Genomic DNA, 14870 nt, shown 5'->3' with positions numbered 1-14870 from the left:
GGAAATTGGGAGGAGGCCGGAATTCCTTCGTCCCGTTCTCACTGCCTGTACAAGCTGGCTTTTTTTTGCCTTTTTTCCTTTTCGCGGTTGTGTATAAACGGCATTTACACAGAATCAAGGGGCAAAGTCCATCCATCCATCCATCTTCTACTGCATATCTGAGATCGCCTAAGCAGGGGAGCCCAGACTTCCCCCTCCCCAGCTACTTCGTCCAACTCCTCCCGGCAGATCCCGAGGTGTTCCCGGGCCAGTTGAGAAACATAGTCTCTCCAACATGTCCTGGGTCTTCCCCGGCGCCTCCTACCGGTCAAACGTGCCCTGAACACCTGCCCAGGGAGACGTCCGGGAGACATCCTGACCAGATTAACAAGCCACCTCATCTGGCTCCTCTCAATGCGGAGGAGGTGCAGTTCTACTTCGAGCTTCTCCCAGATGACAGTGCCTCTCACCTTATCTCTAAGGGAGAGCCCAGCCACCCTACGGAGAAAAGTCATTTTGGCCGCTCGTAACCGTGATCTTGTCCTTTTGGTCACTACCCAAAGCTCATGACCATAGGTCCTATGGGTGAAGTCGTCCAGCAATATTCTACCTTCAGAGGCAGCATCAGAGCCGTAACAAGACGCCATGGCACTGCCTGTGTAAGGGTAGTTTGCAATGCCACAATATACTGGAATGTGAAGTTTAAGTAACCAACACTAACTTTTTTCCTTCCTTTTCTGTTATTCTCCAACACGTACTTGATACATCACACATTTGAATGTGGGATGCAGTTTCACTGTGTCAACGCGTACACAGAAATACCCCACTGCACTGTATAAAAGGCACAGGCAGATAAATGCCAGATCTCTGTTAGGGCTCTGAGACTGTGGGATCTGTGTGTGTGAAAGACATATATATATATATATATCGGTCTGTGTTCGGAAGTCCCACAGGATCACAGCCCTCTCATTTTCCACCACCTTGGGAGGTGTTTCCCATTGAGATCTGCATTGAGATGCTGCACAGATGTTTCTGTACACTATACCAGCTACTTGGTTATGCCGTTCCATGTATTCTTTTCCTGCCAGGATATTACACCCTGCTATTAGGTGCACAGCCTGCACCTGGGATCCTGCCTGGTGTGGTAGATCTGGGCCTCTATTGCTCTGGTGCCTGCTGATATGTGTGTGTGTGTGTGTGTGTGTATATATATATATAGCATTTTTCCCAAAAACTTTTTTTTCATTATTGGGGAAAAAAACCCAATCCTGATATCAAATTTTTATGCCAATATCGGGGCAATATTATTGGCGGGGCGATATTATCGGATATCCCTGTTTGTTTATATATATATATATATATATATATATATATATATATATATATATATATATTCAGGTCACATAATATATATACATATATATATATACACACACACACATATATATATATATATAATATATATGCATATATAGTATATATAAACCATAAACCTGTGTGTTAGGTTTGTGTTATAGGTGACAAAGAGTATTAGTCCGCTTATTCATATTTGATTTTTTTCATTCATTTGTGCCATTTTGCTGTAGTTTTTGTTTAATTGTACTTTTAGAATGTGCTGATTATCGTCTGATTTAGAATGGTCCAATAAAAAACAAGCAGCAGGCTGCAAATGGTCCCTGTGCTGCCCTTTGTGGACACTTCTGCTCTATGCCATCAATGACACCGGCCTACTATGGGTAACACCTTACGTCATGCTCCATGAACCTGCATGTAGCATGCTAGCAAACAGATGGACAAACAACCAATCTTCCCCTTTTGTTTGGCCTTGGTGGAGGTTTGCACTCTACTGTGTGACATTGTGGTTTGTTGTCCTTCCCGACTGTATAATGCCATTGTACGCTGCAGTCTTGTGTGTTTGTGGGGATAGTCCAGTTTGAGTCGTGTAACTTGAGAGGATGATGAACAGACTCGTGACAAGAGGTTCTCAGACTTGTATAACAAATTCAGGGTTAGTGTAGGAGAAGCCTTGAAACTCATTCTGGTCCAGATTCATGATGAAGAGTTTATCCGTTGGCGTCAACTCCACTGCCATCTTGGTGAACTCCTTGTCGAAGTTGCCCACGTCACGGCGGGATTTCTGCCACAGAGTAAAAAAAAAGTTTAAAAAGTTTAGAGTCACTCATCCAGAGTTAGAACGGAAAACCAAGACTGACAGGAAGCAGAAAAAAATCCCATTGAAGCACAATGATGAAGGAAGAAAGGGAAGTCCACTTTATCAACACAAAGACATTTTTGATAATGATCTGCAGGAGTGGGAGAAAGTAAATAAAGTAAATTAAATAAAGTAAATTGTATCTTACTTGATCATGTTGTGTACAACCCATTTAAAGTTCTATGGATAGGTGTCTGTTGGAGAACATTTGCTTGCATTAATACACCATGACGTTTAAAATAAAAAGTACAGTCAAACCTCGGTATCATAAGCCATTTTCATACGATTCGTTTTTTGACGAACATTTTCACCAAAATGTTACCTCAACTTTTGTACAATGATGCACATAAAGAGTCCGTGTGCCCTGGATTGTAACGTTCCGCGAAAGAGTGCCCAAATAATGAACCCTATATGTTGCTGACTCACCGTCCGTGCATGTTTTATCGAGTGTGACTGCTAAATGTGGAACCAAAGAATGTTTGCAATCTGATAGAGTAGGTGAGAAACACAATTGAATTCGATCTTGGAGGATCTGTTGGAAGTCCGCATCAACAGTAAATTCCATCCATTCGTCATTTAAAATTATTTCACCATTTTGTAATTATTTCATTATTTTGTAATAGGATTGGAGCCTTTGGATGTCGTTCTTTCCGTAGTTGTCACTTAGTCTTAGTGGCATGGTGGGTTTCCCACTCGTGACAAGCTGCTCCTTTATGCTTGGCTTCGCTCCGTAAGTGCCTGTATAGTTCATATAAAAAAGGAAGCACTCAAAAGCACTCGATGACTTCTGGGAGATAGCAATAGACCACTAAAGTTGCACAAAACTCATAAGTGGTCTTGCGAGACTTTAGTTCAGTGAGGAGCTAAAAGATTAACCCTGGAAGTGTTTTGCTTTTTCATCGTGTTTTTTTGTTTGTTTGTTTTGTTGTGATGCTGATGGGGAAAAAAAAAAAGATTATGACCATATAACACACAATTTTACTTTTGGCAAAATCGGAAAGCTGTACACACATTTTTGTCCTGGCTGCTCAGTACAATATGGCTTAAGTGACAATAACTCAACAAATAGTTTTCTGCATGATCAAAAACAATGTTTTTTACATTTTTTTAACAACGGTTAACTTCTTTTTACACTTTCTAGTGGTTTAAGTGTTACTTAACTTACAATTCCTGTATATGGAGTGAAGTTTTTTAATGCCTGGTACAGCTAAAAGTACATTTGCTTGGACAAATATAATAATGACAATAGGGCCGCACAGTGGCCTAGTGGTTAGCATGTTGGCCACACAGTCAGGAGATCAGGAAGTTCTGGGCTCGGATCTCCATTGGGCATCTCTGTTTGGAGTTTGCATGTTCTCTCCGTGCGTGGGTTTTCTCCAGATACTCCGGTTTCCCCCACATTCCAAAAACATGCATGTTAAGTTAACTGGCGACTCTAAATTGTTCGTAGGTATGAATGTGACAGTGAATGGTTGTTTGTCCATTTGTGCCCCGCGATTGGCTGGCGACCAGTCCAGAGTGTACCTTGCCTCTCATCCGAAGTCAGCTAGGATAGGCTCCAGCATACCCGTGACCCTAGTGAGGATAAGCGGCATAGAAGATGGAACAATGACAATGAAAATAAGACATAAGATGAGAGTTACATTTTTTGGCAGTACAATGCCACAGCTATATGAACTTAAGTCATTTTGGTGATCATCAAGAAAACCATGGAAATGGCTTGGTATCAGCTCTTAATTAAATTTTTGTTGTCATTACATTTAATAAATGTACTTTTAGTTGTACCAGGCATTAAAATGAACAAGAAACTGAAGAAACAAGGGTGTTCTAATAATTTTTTCCATGACTGTAGTATTATTTAGATAATTCCGAAGTGGGAGTCGGGTTTGGGGGCAACATGACAAAAATGAGCACAAAGTGCAAACACATTCAGAAATACAACAAAAATGGAGAACAATCCCTTGTGACTGAATGTTACAGATACAAGTAGACCAGAGACAAAGACCTGTGTGTTAAAGAGGAACATTTCAGTACAGACAAAGATCCATAAACAGATTCTACAATAGGGAGGGAGGTGAGCGAGCACATAAAAATAAAAATAAAAAGTGTTTACCTCCTCTTGTCTCATCTGAGGGCAGCTGGTCTTCCGCTTAGTTGTATGTGTGATTTTTTTAAAATTTTTGTTTTCACCTTGTTTTAGCTTTAGTCCATAGATCAGGGGTGTCCAACATGCAGCCCGCGGCTGATTTTTGTATTGACTCGCGGCACATTCCAAAAATATAATGTAACAACCAAAAAAATTTAAAAAGAACCCCCCTCCCTGCAAAAATCAGCAGTAATTATACTTATAATAAAAATTTGTAATCTAGTGAGGAAAAAGTCAGAATCCTATAATAATCCTATAATAATCCTACATTGTAATATTATTAGGAAAAATAATGTTATTTTCATAGCATAAAGTTGAAATCTTAAAGAAAAAAGAGGCTACTTTTTCAAGAAATATTATGAGAAACAAAACAACGAATGACGTTGTAATTTTTGGAGAAAAAAAAGAATTAACTTTTTTTTTTGGAGTCGCGATATAACAAAAAGGTGTATTTTTTAAAAATTATGTTGGAGAAAAAGTTATGTTCTGGGAATAAAGTAAAAATATGGGAATGAAGTCATAATATTACAAAAACAAAATGTATGTTGAAATATTTGGAAAATTAAAAAAAAAAACAGCAAAAATGGGAAAAGAAGAGCAAAGTTCATACTAATACACTTTTTCACCTATATCACAAAGTTAAGACGCAGTGGGATAGCTTTGTCCTACCTAGTCTGACTGGTGTGTGTCCCACCTAGTCTTTTAGCATGAACTGATGAAGCTGCTCGGATGAGAGGCGAAACGCCTTCGAAGGCAACCTTAACAGTCCAGTTACGATCGATTGAATGCCCTGAGAATACAATGACCTTTTCATTTTTCATCATTTTTCAGTATGTGGCCCTCGATGGAAAAAGTTTGGACACCCCTGGTTTAGATGATAGGGTCTTGCCCTAACGTCTTAGGCAGCATTCTCCTCCCACTTTCCTTCACAGTGCGCAGGCGTGCCAAAATAAAAACAATCACGTCTGCCGTGTGACACTTACATGCCACAAAAGCGATCTTGCGCAGGTAGCATGTTAAAAAGCTTTAATTTAATATGGCATTTTAAGAAGAAACACTTGACGGAGTATGGTGAATTTTCAAGGCTCACAAGTGTGATCATCAGTCAAACGGCAATCAATCACAGTAAAGGCAATTAGTCATGTATCAAAGGAGGCGACTATCTGAGGTGCAGTGTTGTTTGGCTGATGTGGACGATGCACCTGGCTACCAATTCAGAGATGGTGTCTTTGTATGCTCTCACTGGCCTGTGTGGTAATATTTATTGTATATATATAATATAATATAATAATAATAATATGAAATACACATTAATTCCATCAGTGCAACAATAACACGGTCCTGTTTTATGTAGCCACTAGGGGGCTAAATACAGAGGTACCTCAAGTGAGAAATAACTCAAAGCAAACAAAACACATGTGCAAATAAGAGTCTTCAATAAACATATCTGTAACAGATTCATTGAATTTACATTATTTCTTATGGGACAAATGTATTCAGTTTCTGACGGACCTCTTGGAATGCATTAATAACAAAAAACGAGGTACCACTGCATGTATTTTCAGCCTAGGGTAGCTTGGTTTAGCGTTTCAATTCAAAGCCTAGCCTCTAGCAAAACTACTGGTTTTCGGAATTAAACTTTTTTTTCAGGATAATTACTTGCACTCCTTTAGCTCAAAACACATCAATGACTTCAAAAGTTTTTGGAGCTCAGTAAGAACAGACGAAGGCAGACACAGCAGAATTGGCCTGGTAGGCACCAGTGAGTATATTATCATTTCCAGTCATACAGAACAATTACACAATCCATAGAAGCTTCTTTCTTTCTTTAATCCACAACAATTACATTTGATATAGTCATCTAAAAATGTTCACATATTTCCTGCTTTGTACTTAGTTTATTGTTCACTGTCGTTAAGCGCGTGCCTGTCTTCATTTGTCTCTTGTGTGTGAGCAACACTGTGACAACAGCAGCGCCGCCTCCCCTTCGGATAAGCTTAGAGATGTCCGTTTGACACATTTGTTACGCACCTGGCTCACAATGCACACACATCTTCTCGGACATGTCACTTGACATAAGAAAATCCACTTTTAAAAGGTTATTGTGTTGTTGATTGATGATGCCTTTAAGTGTAAATTGGCGCACACCGTTTGACTGCAACCTGGTGATTCTCAGCCATACTGTACTTTGGCACTTTGACAACCTAACGAGAGCTAATACAAGAGCTGTAAGAAATACTGTGTTTGCACAGACAGTTATCCCACCCATTGCATAAGTGATGCTGTGCAAACCACATTCAAAAAATGAATACTTCTCTGGAGATAACTGTTATACAGCTCTCATACTGGATCTGATTACATTGTTTACTTGTACCTTAGGGTTACTGTCATTAAAATAAAAGCTGAATTGAATTCTGCGACAATCAAAAGCCACTGAGCTGCCACACACAGTATAGCACAGGGATGGACATTTAACTATCAACTATGGGGAACATCAGCATGTATTGATGAAGAGGATTTTTATTAAAAACTATTTTCTCTCTGGGAATGTTTAGACTGCTGTTACCATGCTAATACCGTGTTGAGCCGTATGATGTTAACCATAGCGGAGGTCTGTGTGGATGTAGCTCATAGCTGACTTTTCTTCAGGTCACAAACTAGTTGGATCAACAGCGCCTCTGCTGGTTGCAGCCAAGTAACGCACTCCATTTTGGCCAAATTACTTCTGGTTGTGAGCGATTAATCGATAATCACGCCCATCCCTATGTACACTAAGGATGGGCATGATCATTGAGTACTGTGTAGACTTTTACCCTCTGATTAGTTAACGAACTGCAGACATTTGTATAACTATTACCAATGTGTTGTATTACCAATGTCAAAGTACACATGTCAATATCACTGATATCCCATAAAAATGACATTTAAACGGGGAGGCAGACCTGCAATTGTTTAAAGCGCTGCTGCATTCAGGAAGTGAGCAACACCTGCACTGATGATAGAAATAAAGCCAGTAGAGGGAGGCTACCACAACAACATAGTGGTGGCTCGATACTTGACATTAGGATTATTTCGTCAGACTGCCTCGATTTCCATCTGCATGTTAAAAGTTTAGCAGATTCCCTGCTAACAACTCTCATTTCCCAAAAGTGTCAAATTGGCAGCCTGGATATGCACATAATGGTGACTTTCTCACATTTGTCTGATGCGGGAGGCTCACTATTGCAGTGATTATATGTATCCATGTATGTGGCATGGTCAGTGGATAGAGTGAGGGTACTCAGGGTTAAGAAATGAGAAGCCTTGGAATTCGTCCTGGTCCAAGTTGGCTATAAGCTCCTGATCTGGGGGAGTCAGCTCTGGGGGGTGACGTGTGAAAAAGCGGTCAAAGTTCTCCGCGTCACGCCCACACTGCCATGGAAGAGGAAAGAGAAAGAAGATGGAGGGATGGGAGTGAGTGTGATGAGGAATGTGACCAAAACAAATGGAGAGAAAAAGAAGAAATAGAACTAAAACACATGGCATCAACCAATCAAATCGCTCACAGCCGAGACTGTGGATTTCCATTGGTCTACTATATACAGGTGAGCCGCCATCATTGGTCACGACAATGACACATATCTGTGTAAGAGTAGTGACCAATGACCGGTGATGGTTGGGTGCTGGGAATAATGAGCCATCTACTTACCTCCCTCACATTATCTGACCTAGCAATCATTTCAGATTTCTAAGGTGACAGAAGGTGTTTCTACTGCACTAAACAACAGGAGAATGTGTACCAGATGTGTGATATACTCACAGATTTAGGTTTGAAAGGCGGCTGAACCTCTTTATTCTCCAGTTTTTCCCAGTCAATGTAGCGGAAGAAAGCATGCTCCTTGATGTCCCTTTCACCCTCAGGACCACAGCCTAGACGTTTGCCTGGGTGCTTGGTCATCAGCTAGAAATCACACAGATATGGAATCCATGGAGTGTTTGTGTGTGTGGACCTACTATGATATGACTACATTCATGCTGTGTTGGAGGTTTTGTTCACTTTGTACAGGTGCAAGATGTGGCGCTGATGTCATGGCATGACATGTTTTGTTGATTTTATATGAGGATGTAATAAACTCCTCTACAGGCAAGTATGACGTGTACAACTGTATGGCAAATGTACGGCACCTTGAGGTAAGTATAAGATCAGTTTGTGTTTGTCAGTTTCTGTTTGTCAGCATGTCGCCAATAATACAATGTTGCAGAAAAATGTATTTTACACTGACTTTCTACAGCCCGTGTAATGGCTTTAATGTAAGATATCATTATTCTTGCTAACGGACAATAAAATACATAGAAATGTCATATGGGAGGCACTTGAGGTTCCTGCAAGTATGCTGCATCCTGAAGGGGTCAGGGATGCGTGAGCTGGAAGGTGCTTGTAACTGCCATTCTTCCATAGAGGACAATCCAGCGTTTTTTTGTTTCTTTATTAACAGTGTCACCACTAGCTAGCAGAAAGTCAAATGCCTTCAAGATGTTATTACATTACATTATGCTCTGCTGAATGAATGAATGTGGCTGCAAAGGTGGAGGATCATATACCCAAGCTCACCAAGAAGTGATCGGACTTTTACAACAAAGTATCAGAACTTTTCAGAGAGAAGGAAAGGCTGCATGTACTTCATATACTGTACAGATAAAAGGTAACAACAAATAAATAAATGGGACTATGAAGTAAGGCCGCACGGTGGTGGTTAGCATGTTGGCCACACAGTCAGGAGATCGGGAACATCTGGGTTCGAATCTCCGGGTACTCCGGTTTCCTCCCACATTCCAAAAACATGCATGTTAGGTTAATTGGCGACTCTAAATTGTCCATAGGTATTAATGTGAGTGTGAATGGTGGTTTGTCTCTATGTGCCCTGCGATTGGCTGGCGACCAGTGCAGGGTGTACCCCGCCTCTCGCCCGAAGTCAGCTGGGATAGGCTCCAGCATACCCGCGGCCGTGTGTATTTTTCATTAAAGTCAGAAAGAGACATTGCAGCTGAGTGCCACACTTGTCATGCACAAGTTTCCCATGGTAGCACAGAACCAGAGAAGTATGACCAAACTCATTGCGCATTTAAAGCAGCGTAACACAAGAAACTCCCACAGGACAACAACAAATCATTAGCTATAACAGAAAAGATGAGCAGCTCCTGTTGGTGGTGAGTAAAGTCGGGTTTAAACGCTTAATTGAGCACCTCGCTATATCATGCCTAGCCACCACTACACTGTGGATAAAACTATACCGCAGATCAGTGGTCGGCAACCTTTACTATCAAAGAGCCATTTAGCCCCCTCACCCACTAAAGAAAAATAGTCTGGAGACGCAAAACATCAGCTTACAACATCTTGTAAACTTTTAAACGTTTGAATCTTTCTTAATTGACCAATTATAAAAACAGAATACAACAAATAGAAGTTCAGTGTGGATGTGAAATGGGCTCCACACATGGGAGCCGACAAACAACTGCGATTGGCAAAACTCATCGCCAACGTGTAGCAAACCCCGCACATGGGAGATGATGAGCGGCTGCAGCCAGCTACACCGGCGAGCGGTTTTGATTGGCTACATGTTTACTCAGGCACCAACAAGTTCACATGCCGCTGCGTTTTGCTTTATATCGCAATATTCTTTTTGAGAAATGTCAAAGAGCTCAAAGACACGGCAAGTATTATTTTTTCCCGCTGTGTTTACCTGCGAGAAAGTACCGAATAGCATCCTGTCCGCTCATTGGACGGTCAATGAAACTCCCGCTGATTGGTCCTTGTCTGGGCGAAGAAAAGTTGAACATTTTTCCCACTTCCTGGGATCGTGTCGCAAGCCAGCGTGTGCACGATGGCATGGACGAGCACAAAATTTAACAAGCACGGATTTCGTGTGTCGCTAGGCAGGACAGAGGCTCCAGACCATCGCCCTGTCGTGCAGTTGCCATTGAAAATGAATGGACGAGAGGTGACGTCACCTCCCTTGTGTGGAGCCCATCCATCAGTGGACTTACACAACTTTTCACTACTTTCTAGTGTTGAATGCTTGTTTTGAAAATGGCTTTCAGTGTTTTTTGTCGTTTCTTGCCAAGCATATAGGTAAGCCAGCATCGTTGATAGAGTAGACAAAGGAATCTGTCTGTGCAGAATTAAAAACTATTTGCTTGCGAAATGTTTCGTGTTAGGGGGATATGTTGATGACTACATATGTTGATGGGGAGAAAAGACGTGACTGTCACGTCTCAACCAACGCAGGCAGGCAACCACCGGCTCCGCCTCCTTCGCGCTCAACCAATCACGAGTCAGAACTCAGCCAGGATGCATTCATGGTCTTACAGAAAGTCAGATATTTTTAACTCATTTCAATACTGCGCATTTTCCCCAATATCTGAGCGTTGCGAAGGGAGCCACAACAAAAAGGCTGAAGAGCCGGAGTCGCAGGTTGCCAACTCCTGCCCCAGATGCATAAAGAAGTAAATGGGTCTGTTTTTCTCATTTGTACTGTGGCTGATTATAGTTCTCTGTTTGAGTAACATCACTTGCTCAAGCTTTTTCCAGCATTCCACACTACAAAGTAAGTAATACAAGTATGTATGATTTGAGCTGATATTGGATTGATATCGGTATCGGAAGTGAAAAAGTTGTATCAAGACACCCCGACCAGCCATAAACCTCACGGCATATCACTGACTGCACGGTTATACTGGCTTTGCCTTATTTACTTAGCTTTATTGGAATTTTGTCTTAACAACAGCGTCTCTCAGCATTTACATGTAATTTTTACGGTAACTAATCTGCAAGTGTTTGCACTTGTCTGGATGTGTTCTCACCCCCTTGCAGATTGCGACGGCTTCTTTGGACATGGATTTTGGGTACGAGACATGATGCTCCATGATCGACTGGAACAATTCGTCTTCATCCTCCCCATCAAAAGGCGGCTGGACATCAAAAACATCAACATACGTAAATATTCTGGACACCATTGTGTGTTCTTTATGAAAAAGTATGATAATACCAACCTGCCCAGCAAGCATTTCATACAGTAACACTCCAAAGGCCCACCAGTCTACGGATTTCCCATAAGGCTGGTAGGCTATGATCTGGAAGACAAAAAGGCAAAGGATTGAGTATCACTTAGAGACAAAACAAATCTCTTGATGAGTAGGACACACCTCGGGGGCGATGTAGTCTGGTGTTCCACAAAATGTCTTTGTCGTAATGCCGTCATACATGTTCTCTTTGCACATACCAAAGTCGGCGATCTTTATGTGGCCTTCGCAGTCCAGCATCACATTATCCAACTTCAAATCCCTGCAGGCACACTTGCAGGTGATAAGTACATACTACGGTTCTAGGAAGATTGTGAACAACCACACAGGTTCAGCCATTAGACAAACACACTCACCGATACACAATCCCTTTGGTGTGGAGGAAAAAGAGTCCAGTGGCGATCTCAGCAGCATAGAAGCTGAAATATACAATACATGGGCAGTTTTTAACCATTTTTTAAGATGTATGGCAGCTGAGAGATCTAATGTATAGAATGTTTTTTTAATGTATATAGTGGGATCTATAGAAGGAGAACGCGTCGTAGTTGTATTTGTTTTGGACATGCTTAACAATTTACGTTAAGGAACATCACGTTTACACTTGTACAATTCAACATGTCCGAAAACGAGTAGCAAGAAGCAATCTTATTTAATCCTAACTCTTCTTCATGTCTCAGCCATTAGTCATGTTACCCTTTCCTAATAGGCAGAGAGAAGAAGAGAATGTATGTTTAGAGAATGTATAACAATAAGTACAGTACTGTATATGGCTTATACAGTAATAAAAGAAAGGGGTGGAAAAAATAACACGTTACCTGCGGTAACTGATTAATTTCATTCATTACATTAATGTCTCTCTGTTATGACGGCGGATGGAAGCACAGTGGAGTGTCCCCACACAGTCACACAGAGTCTGACGCTCCTTTATAACTTCATTCTGACTTGAACATCCAACACCATATACTGTATGTATCTCCAACACACACACACGTCTCTAGTCCGTTCATCCTGGGAACGACACTTCCTCATTACAAGAACGCAAGATGCATTCAGGGACACTCCGAACATCACAAAAACGATAAAGAAAAACATGAAGTGGATATTCTTATTACTCACTTCGTAAATGTTAATTCGGATGTACAATTTGCTACATTTGAGTGCGCTGAAAAATACACTGAAAACAATTAAATTAACCTTAAATTACGGGATGTGTTTTAACGCAACTCCATTGCTCATAATAACAGCTTAAAGTATGATTTGAATGTTCTGCTACTATTAAAGAGACTAGGGTTAGACAAATAGATTTTTAAACTTGTGTGGTATCTTTTAGCTTGATTGGCATATTCAGTTCATTTAGAGCTGTTAATGCACACAAATATATATAATCCTGTCCTGTCATTTAGCTTTCTCTTAATTAAATACAGTAAAAATGGGCATATTTCAGACATAGTTGCTAAATATATATAATCCTGTCCTGTCATTTAGCTTTCTCTTAATTAAATACAGTAAAAATGGGCATATTTCAGACATAGTTGCTAAAAGTGATTAATCATGATTAATTAATTAAAAAACTGTGATTAATCGAATTAAAATGTTGAATCATTTTACAGCCCTAGTTAAAATAAAGAAATATATAAGAATATATAAATAAATAAAATAGATACAATTAGTAAACAGTAATAAATAAACATTTTTGGGAAACACAGAAATCCACAGTCAGAGCTGACGTAAATCCTCAGCACTTTTGTATTATGTCAAGTTTTTATGTTATGTGCTTAACTTAATTTTACCCTTGTATGACACTTAAAGTGATAGTTCGGATTTTTTGACATGAAGTTGTATGACATCCCCATCAGCATTGTAGTCCAGCAACTGTGACTTACCCCCACTTGGTGTCTGAAGTCCAGTTCTGGTCGGATTTTGGTGATGAAGAACGTAGTTGCTGGGGACAATTAAGTAAAGAGTTTGGCTTCTCAAAACAATATGCACTCAAAAGATTAATACATTTGCATCACAAAAATGCCACAAAACGCTCTGCGTTATATTTGCCTCCCGCCGTACCCCTGCACACTGTCGCCTGTGCGTTCATGTCTGTGTGAGATGAAAACACTCGCATCTTCTTCTGCTGTGGAACACATACATGAACTAGATGGCCGTGGCGCTCCGTCGCGGAAGAAGAGTGGCATTACCGCGATTGTCTTCATCACATACACACGAATGCACAAGCGACAGTGCGCAGGGATACAGCGGGAGACAAATATAACACAGAGCGTTTCAGGAGGTCAGATTTTTTTTAAACGCATTTTTGTGATGCAAAAGTATTACTCTTTTGAACGCATATTTTTTTGAGGAGCCAAGCTCTTTACTTAAATGTCCTCAGCAACTAAGCGGAACTACGTTCTTCATCACCAAAATCCGACCAGAACTGGACTTAGGAGACCTGGACTTGGTCTCCTAAGTCCAGTTCTGGTCGGTAAGTCGCTGTTGCTGGACTACACAGCTGATGGGCATGTCATACAACTTCATGTCAAAAAATCTGAACTATGCCTTTAAGAATGTTATAATGTTACTTTATACATTGCCTGTACCGTTCAAGGTTTGATCATGGTGACAGCTTTACCGTAGAACAGATTCTATTTTCATTATTTCCATAGGGGAAAGTTGTTTTCTGACTGCATATCAGTGTTTCTGACAGAAGTGGTTACCAATTAATGAACAGAAATGTGTCTGGCTTCACCCTACCACTACTGTAATGTACCACATCCTCGCAGTTAGGACTCACATGAAACGTACCAATTGGTTATTTTGATACCCTGAGCAACTTTTGTCAAAACGGCACCCCCCCAAAAAACAAATATAGCATGGCAGGATCTTAATCTGTAAGGACTTGGCTTGGGCACCAGATAGTGGTAAAATGAAGACTCACCACTTGCCAAAACATCTGTACTGAAAACTTGTTCTTCCGTAGTATACTGTTTTCGCATGAGCGTAAATCCTGTACTATGTTTGTGTAGCGTGCCAAAATACTGCACACTGAATTTTGCTGGATGAAGTACCCCACTTCTTTTTTTACTCACACAGCATGTGGCTCCTTAAACTTCCCAACTTGTTGGATTTGGTACATGAGGTCCCCTCCGTTAATATACTCCATCACAAAGTACAATCGGTCCTGGAGGCCAAAGATCAAGAAGACACTCACAAACCACGACAAGATATTCTAATAAATATATACTTAGAATAAGACATTGAGTCCTACCATGGTCTGGAAGCAGGAATGCAGCTGTGTGAGGAAAGGTGGCTTCCCAGCAAGAGCCAGGACCCTTTTCTCCACCATGGTGCACTCCACGTCATCGTCCTGTATCACCACATCCTTTTTCAGGATTTTTACAGCGTACAACTCATCTGTACCTTTCCTCTCAGCCAGCATCACCTGAAAGAAGCCAGACAATTAGAAAATAGAAAGATGACATTCAG

General features: G+C 40.8%; 1 protein-coding gene across 4 annotated transcripts in view; it reads right to left on the bottom strand.

The window, feature by feature from the left end:
• Positions 1-1343: 1343 nt before the first annotated feature.
• Positions 1344-14870, bottom strand: part of LOC129182390 (protein kinase C beta type-like) — a 36896-nt gene continuing 23369 nt past the window's right edge. The window contains exons 10-17 of one of the 4 annotated variants that reach the window (XM_054778449.1): positions 14653-14826; positions 14474-14565; positions 11753-11815; positions 11520-11658; positions 11367-11447; positions 11178-11285; positions 8137-8277; positions 1344-2116 (exon numbers count right to left, since the gene is read on the bottom strand). In XM_054778449.1, the coding sequence (XP_054634424.1) occupies positions 1964-2116; positions 8137-8277; positions 11178-11285; positions 11367-11447; positions 11520-11658; positions 11753-11815; positions 14474-14565; positions 14653-14826 (951 nt within the window). In that variant the 3' untranslated portion in view covers positions 1344-1963. Of the gene's footprint in view, positions 2117-4706; positions 7749-8136; positions 8278-11177; positions 11286-11366; positions 11448-11519; positions 11659-11752; positions 11816-14473; positions 14566-14652; positions 14827-14870 lie in introns of those variants that run through there. The other 3 variants (XM_054778451.1, XM_054778448.1, XM_054778450.1) reach the window with 3 other exon arrangements.

Source organism: Dunckerocampus dactyliophorus, chromosome 6, assembly GCF_027744805.1.
Source record: "Dunckerocampus dactyliophorus isolate RoL2022-P2 chromosome 6, RoL_Ddac_1.1, whole genome shotgun sequence".
In the NCBI taxonomy this organism is placed as follows: Eukaryota; Metazoa; Chordata; class Actinopteri; order Syngnathiformes; family Syngnathidae; genus Dunckerocampus; species Dunckerocampus dactyliophorus.
The sequence above is the reverse complement of the archived record's forward strand: the minus strand, read 5'-3'. Positions and strand labels throughout refer to the sequence as shown.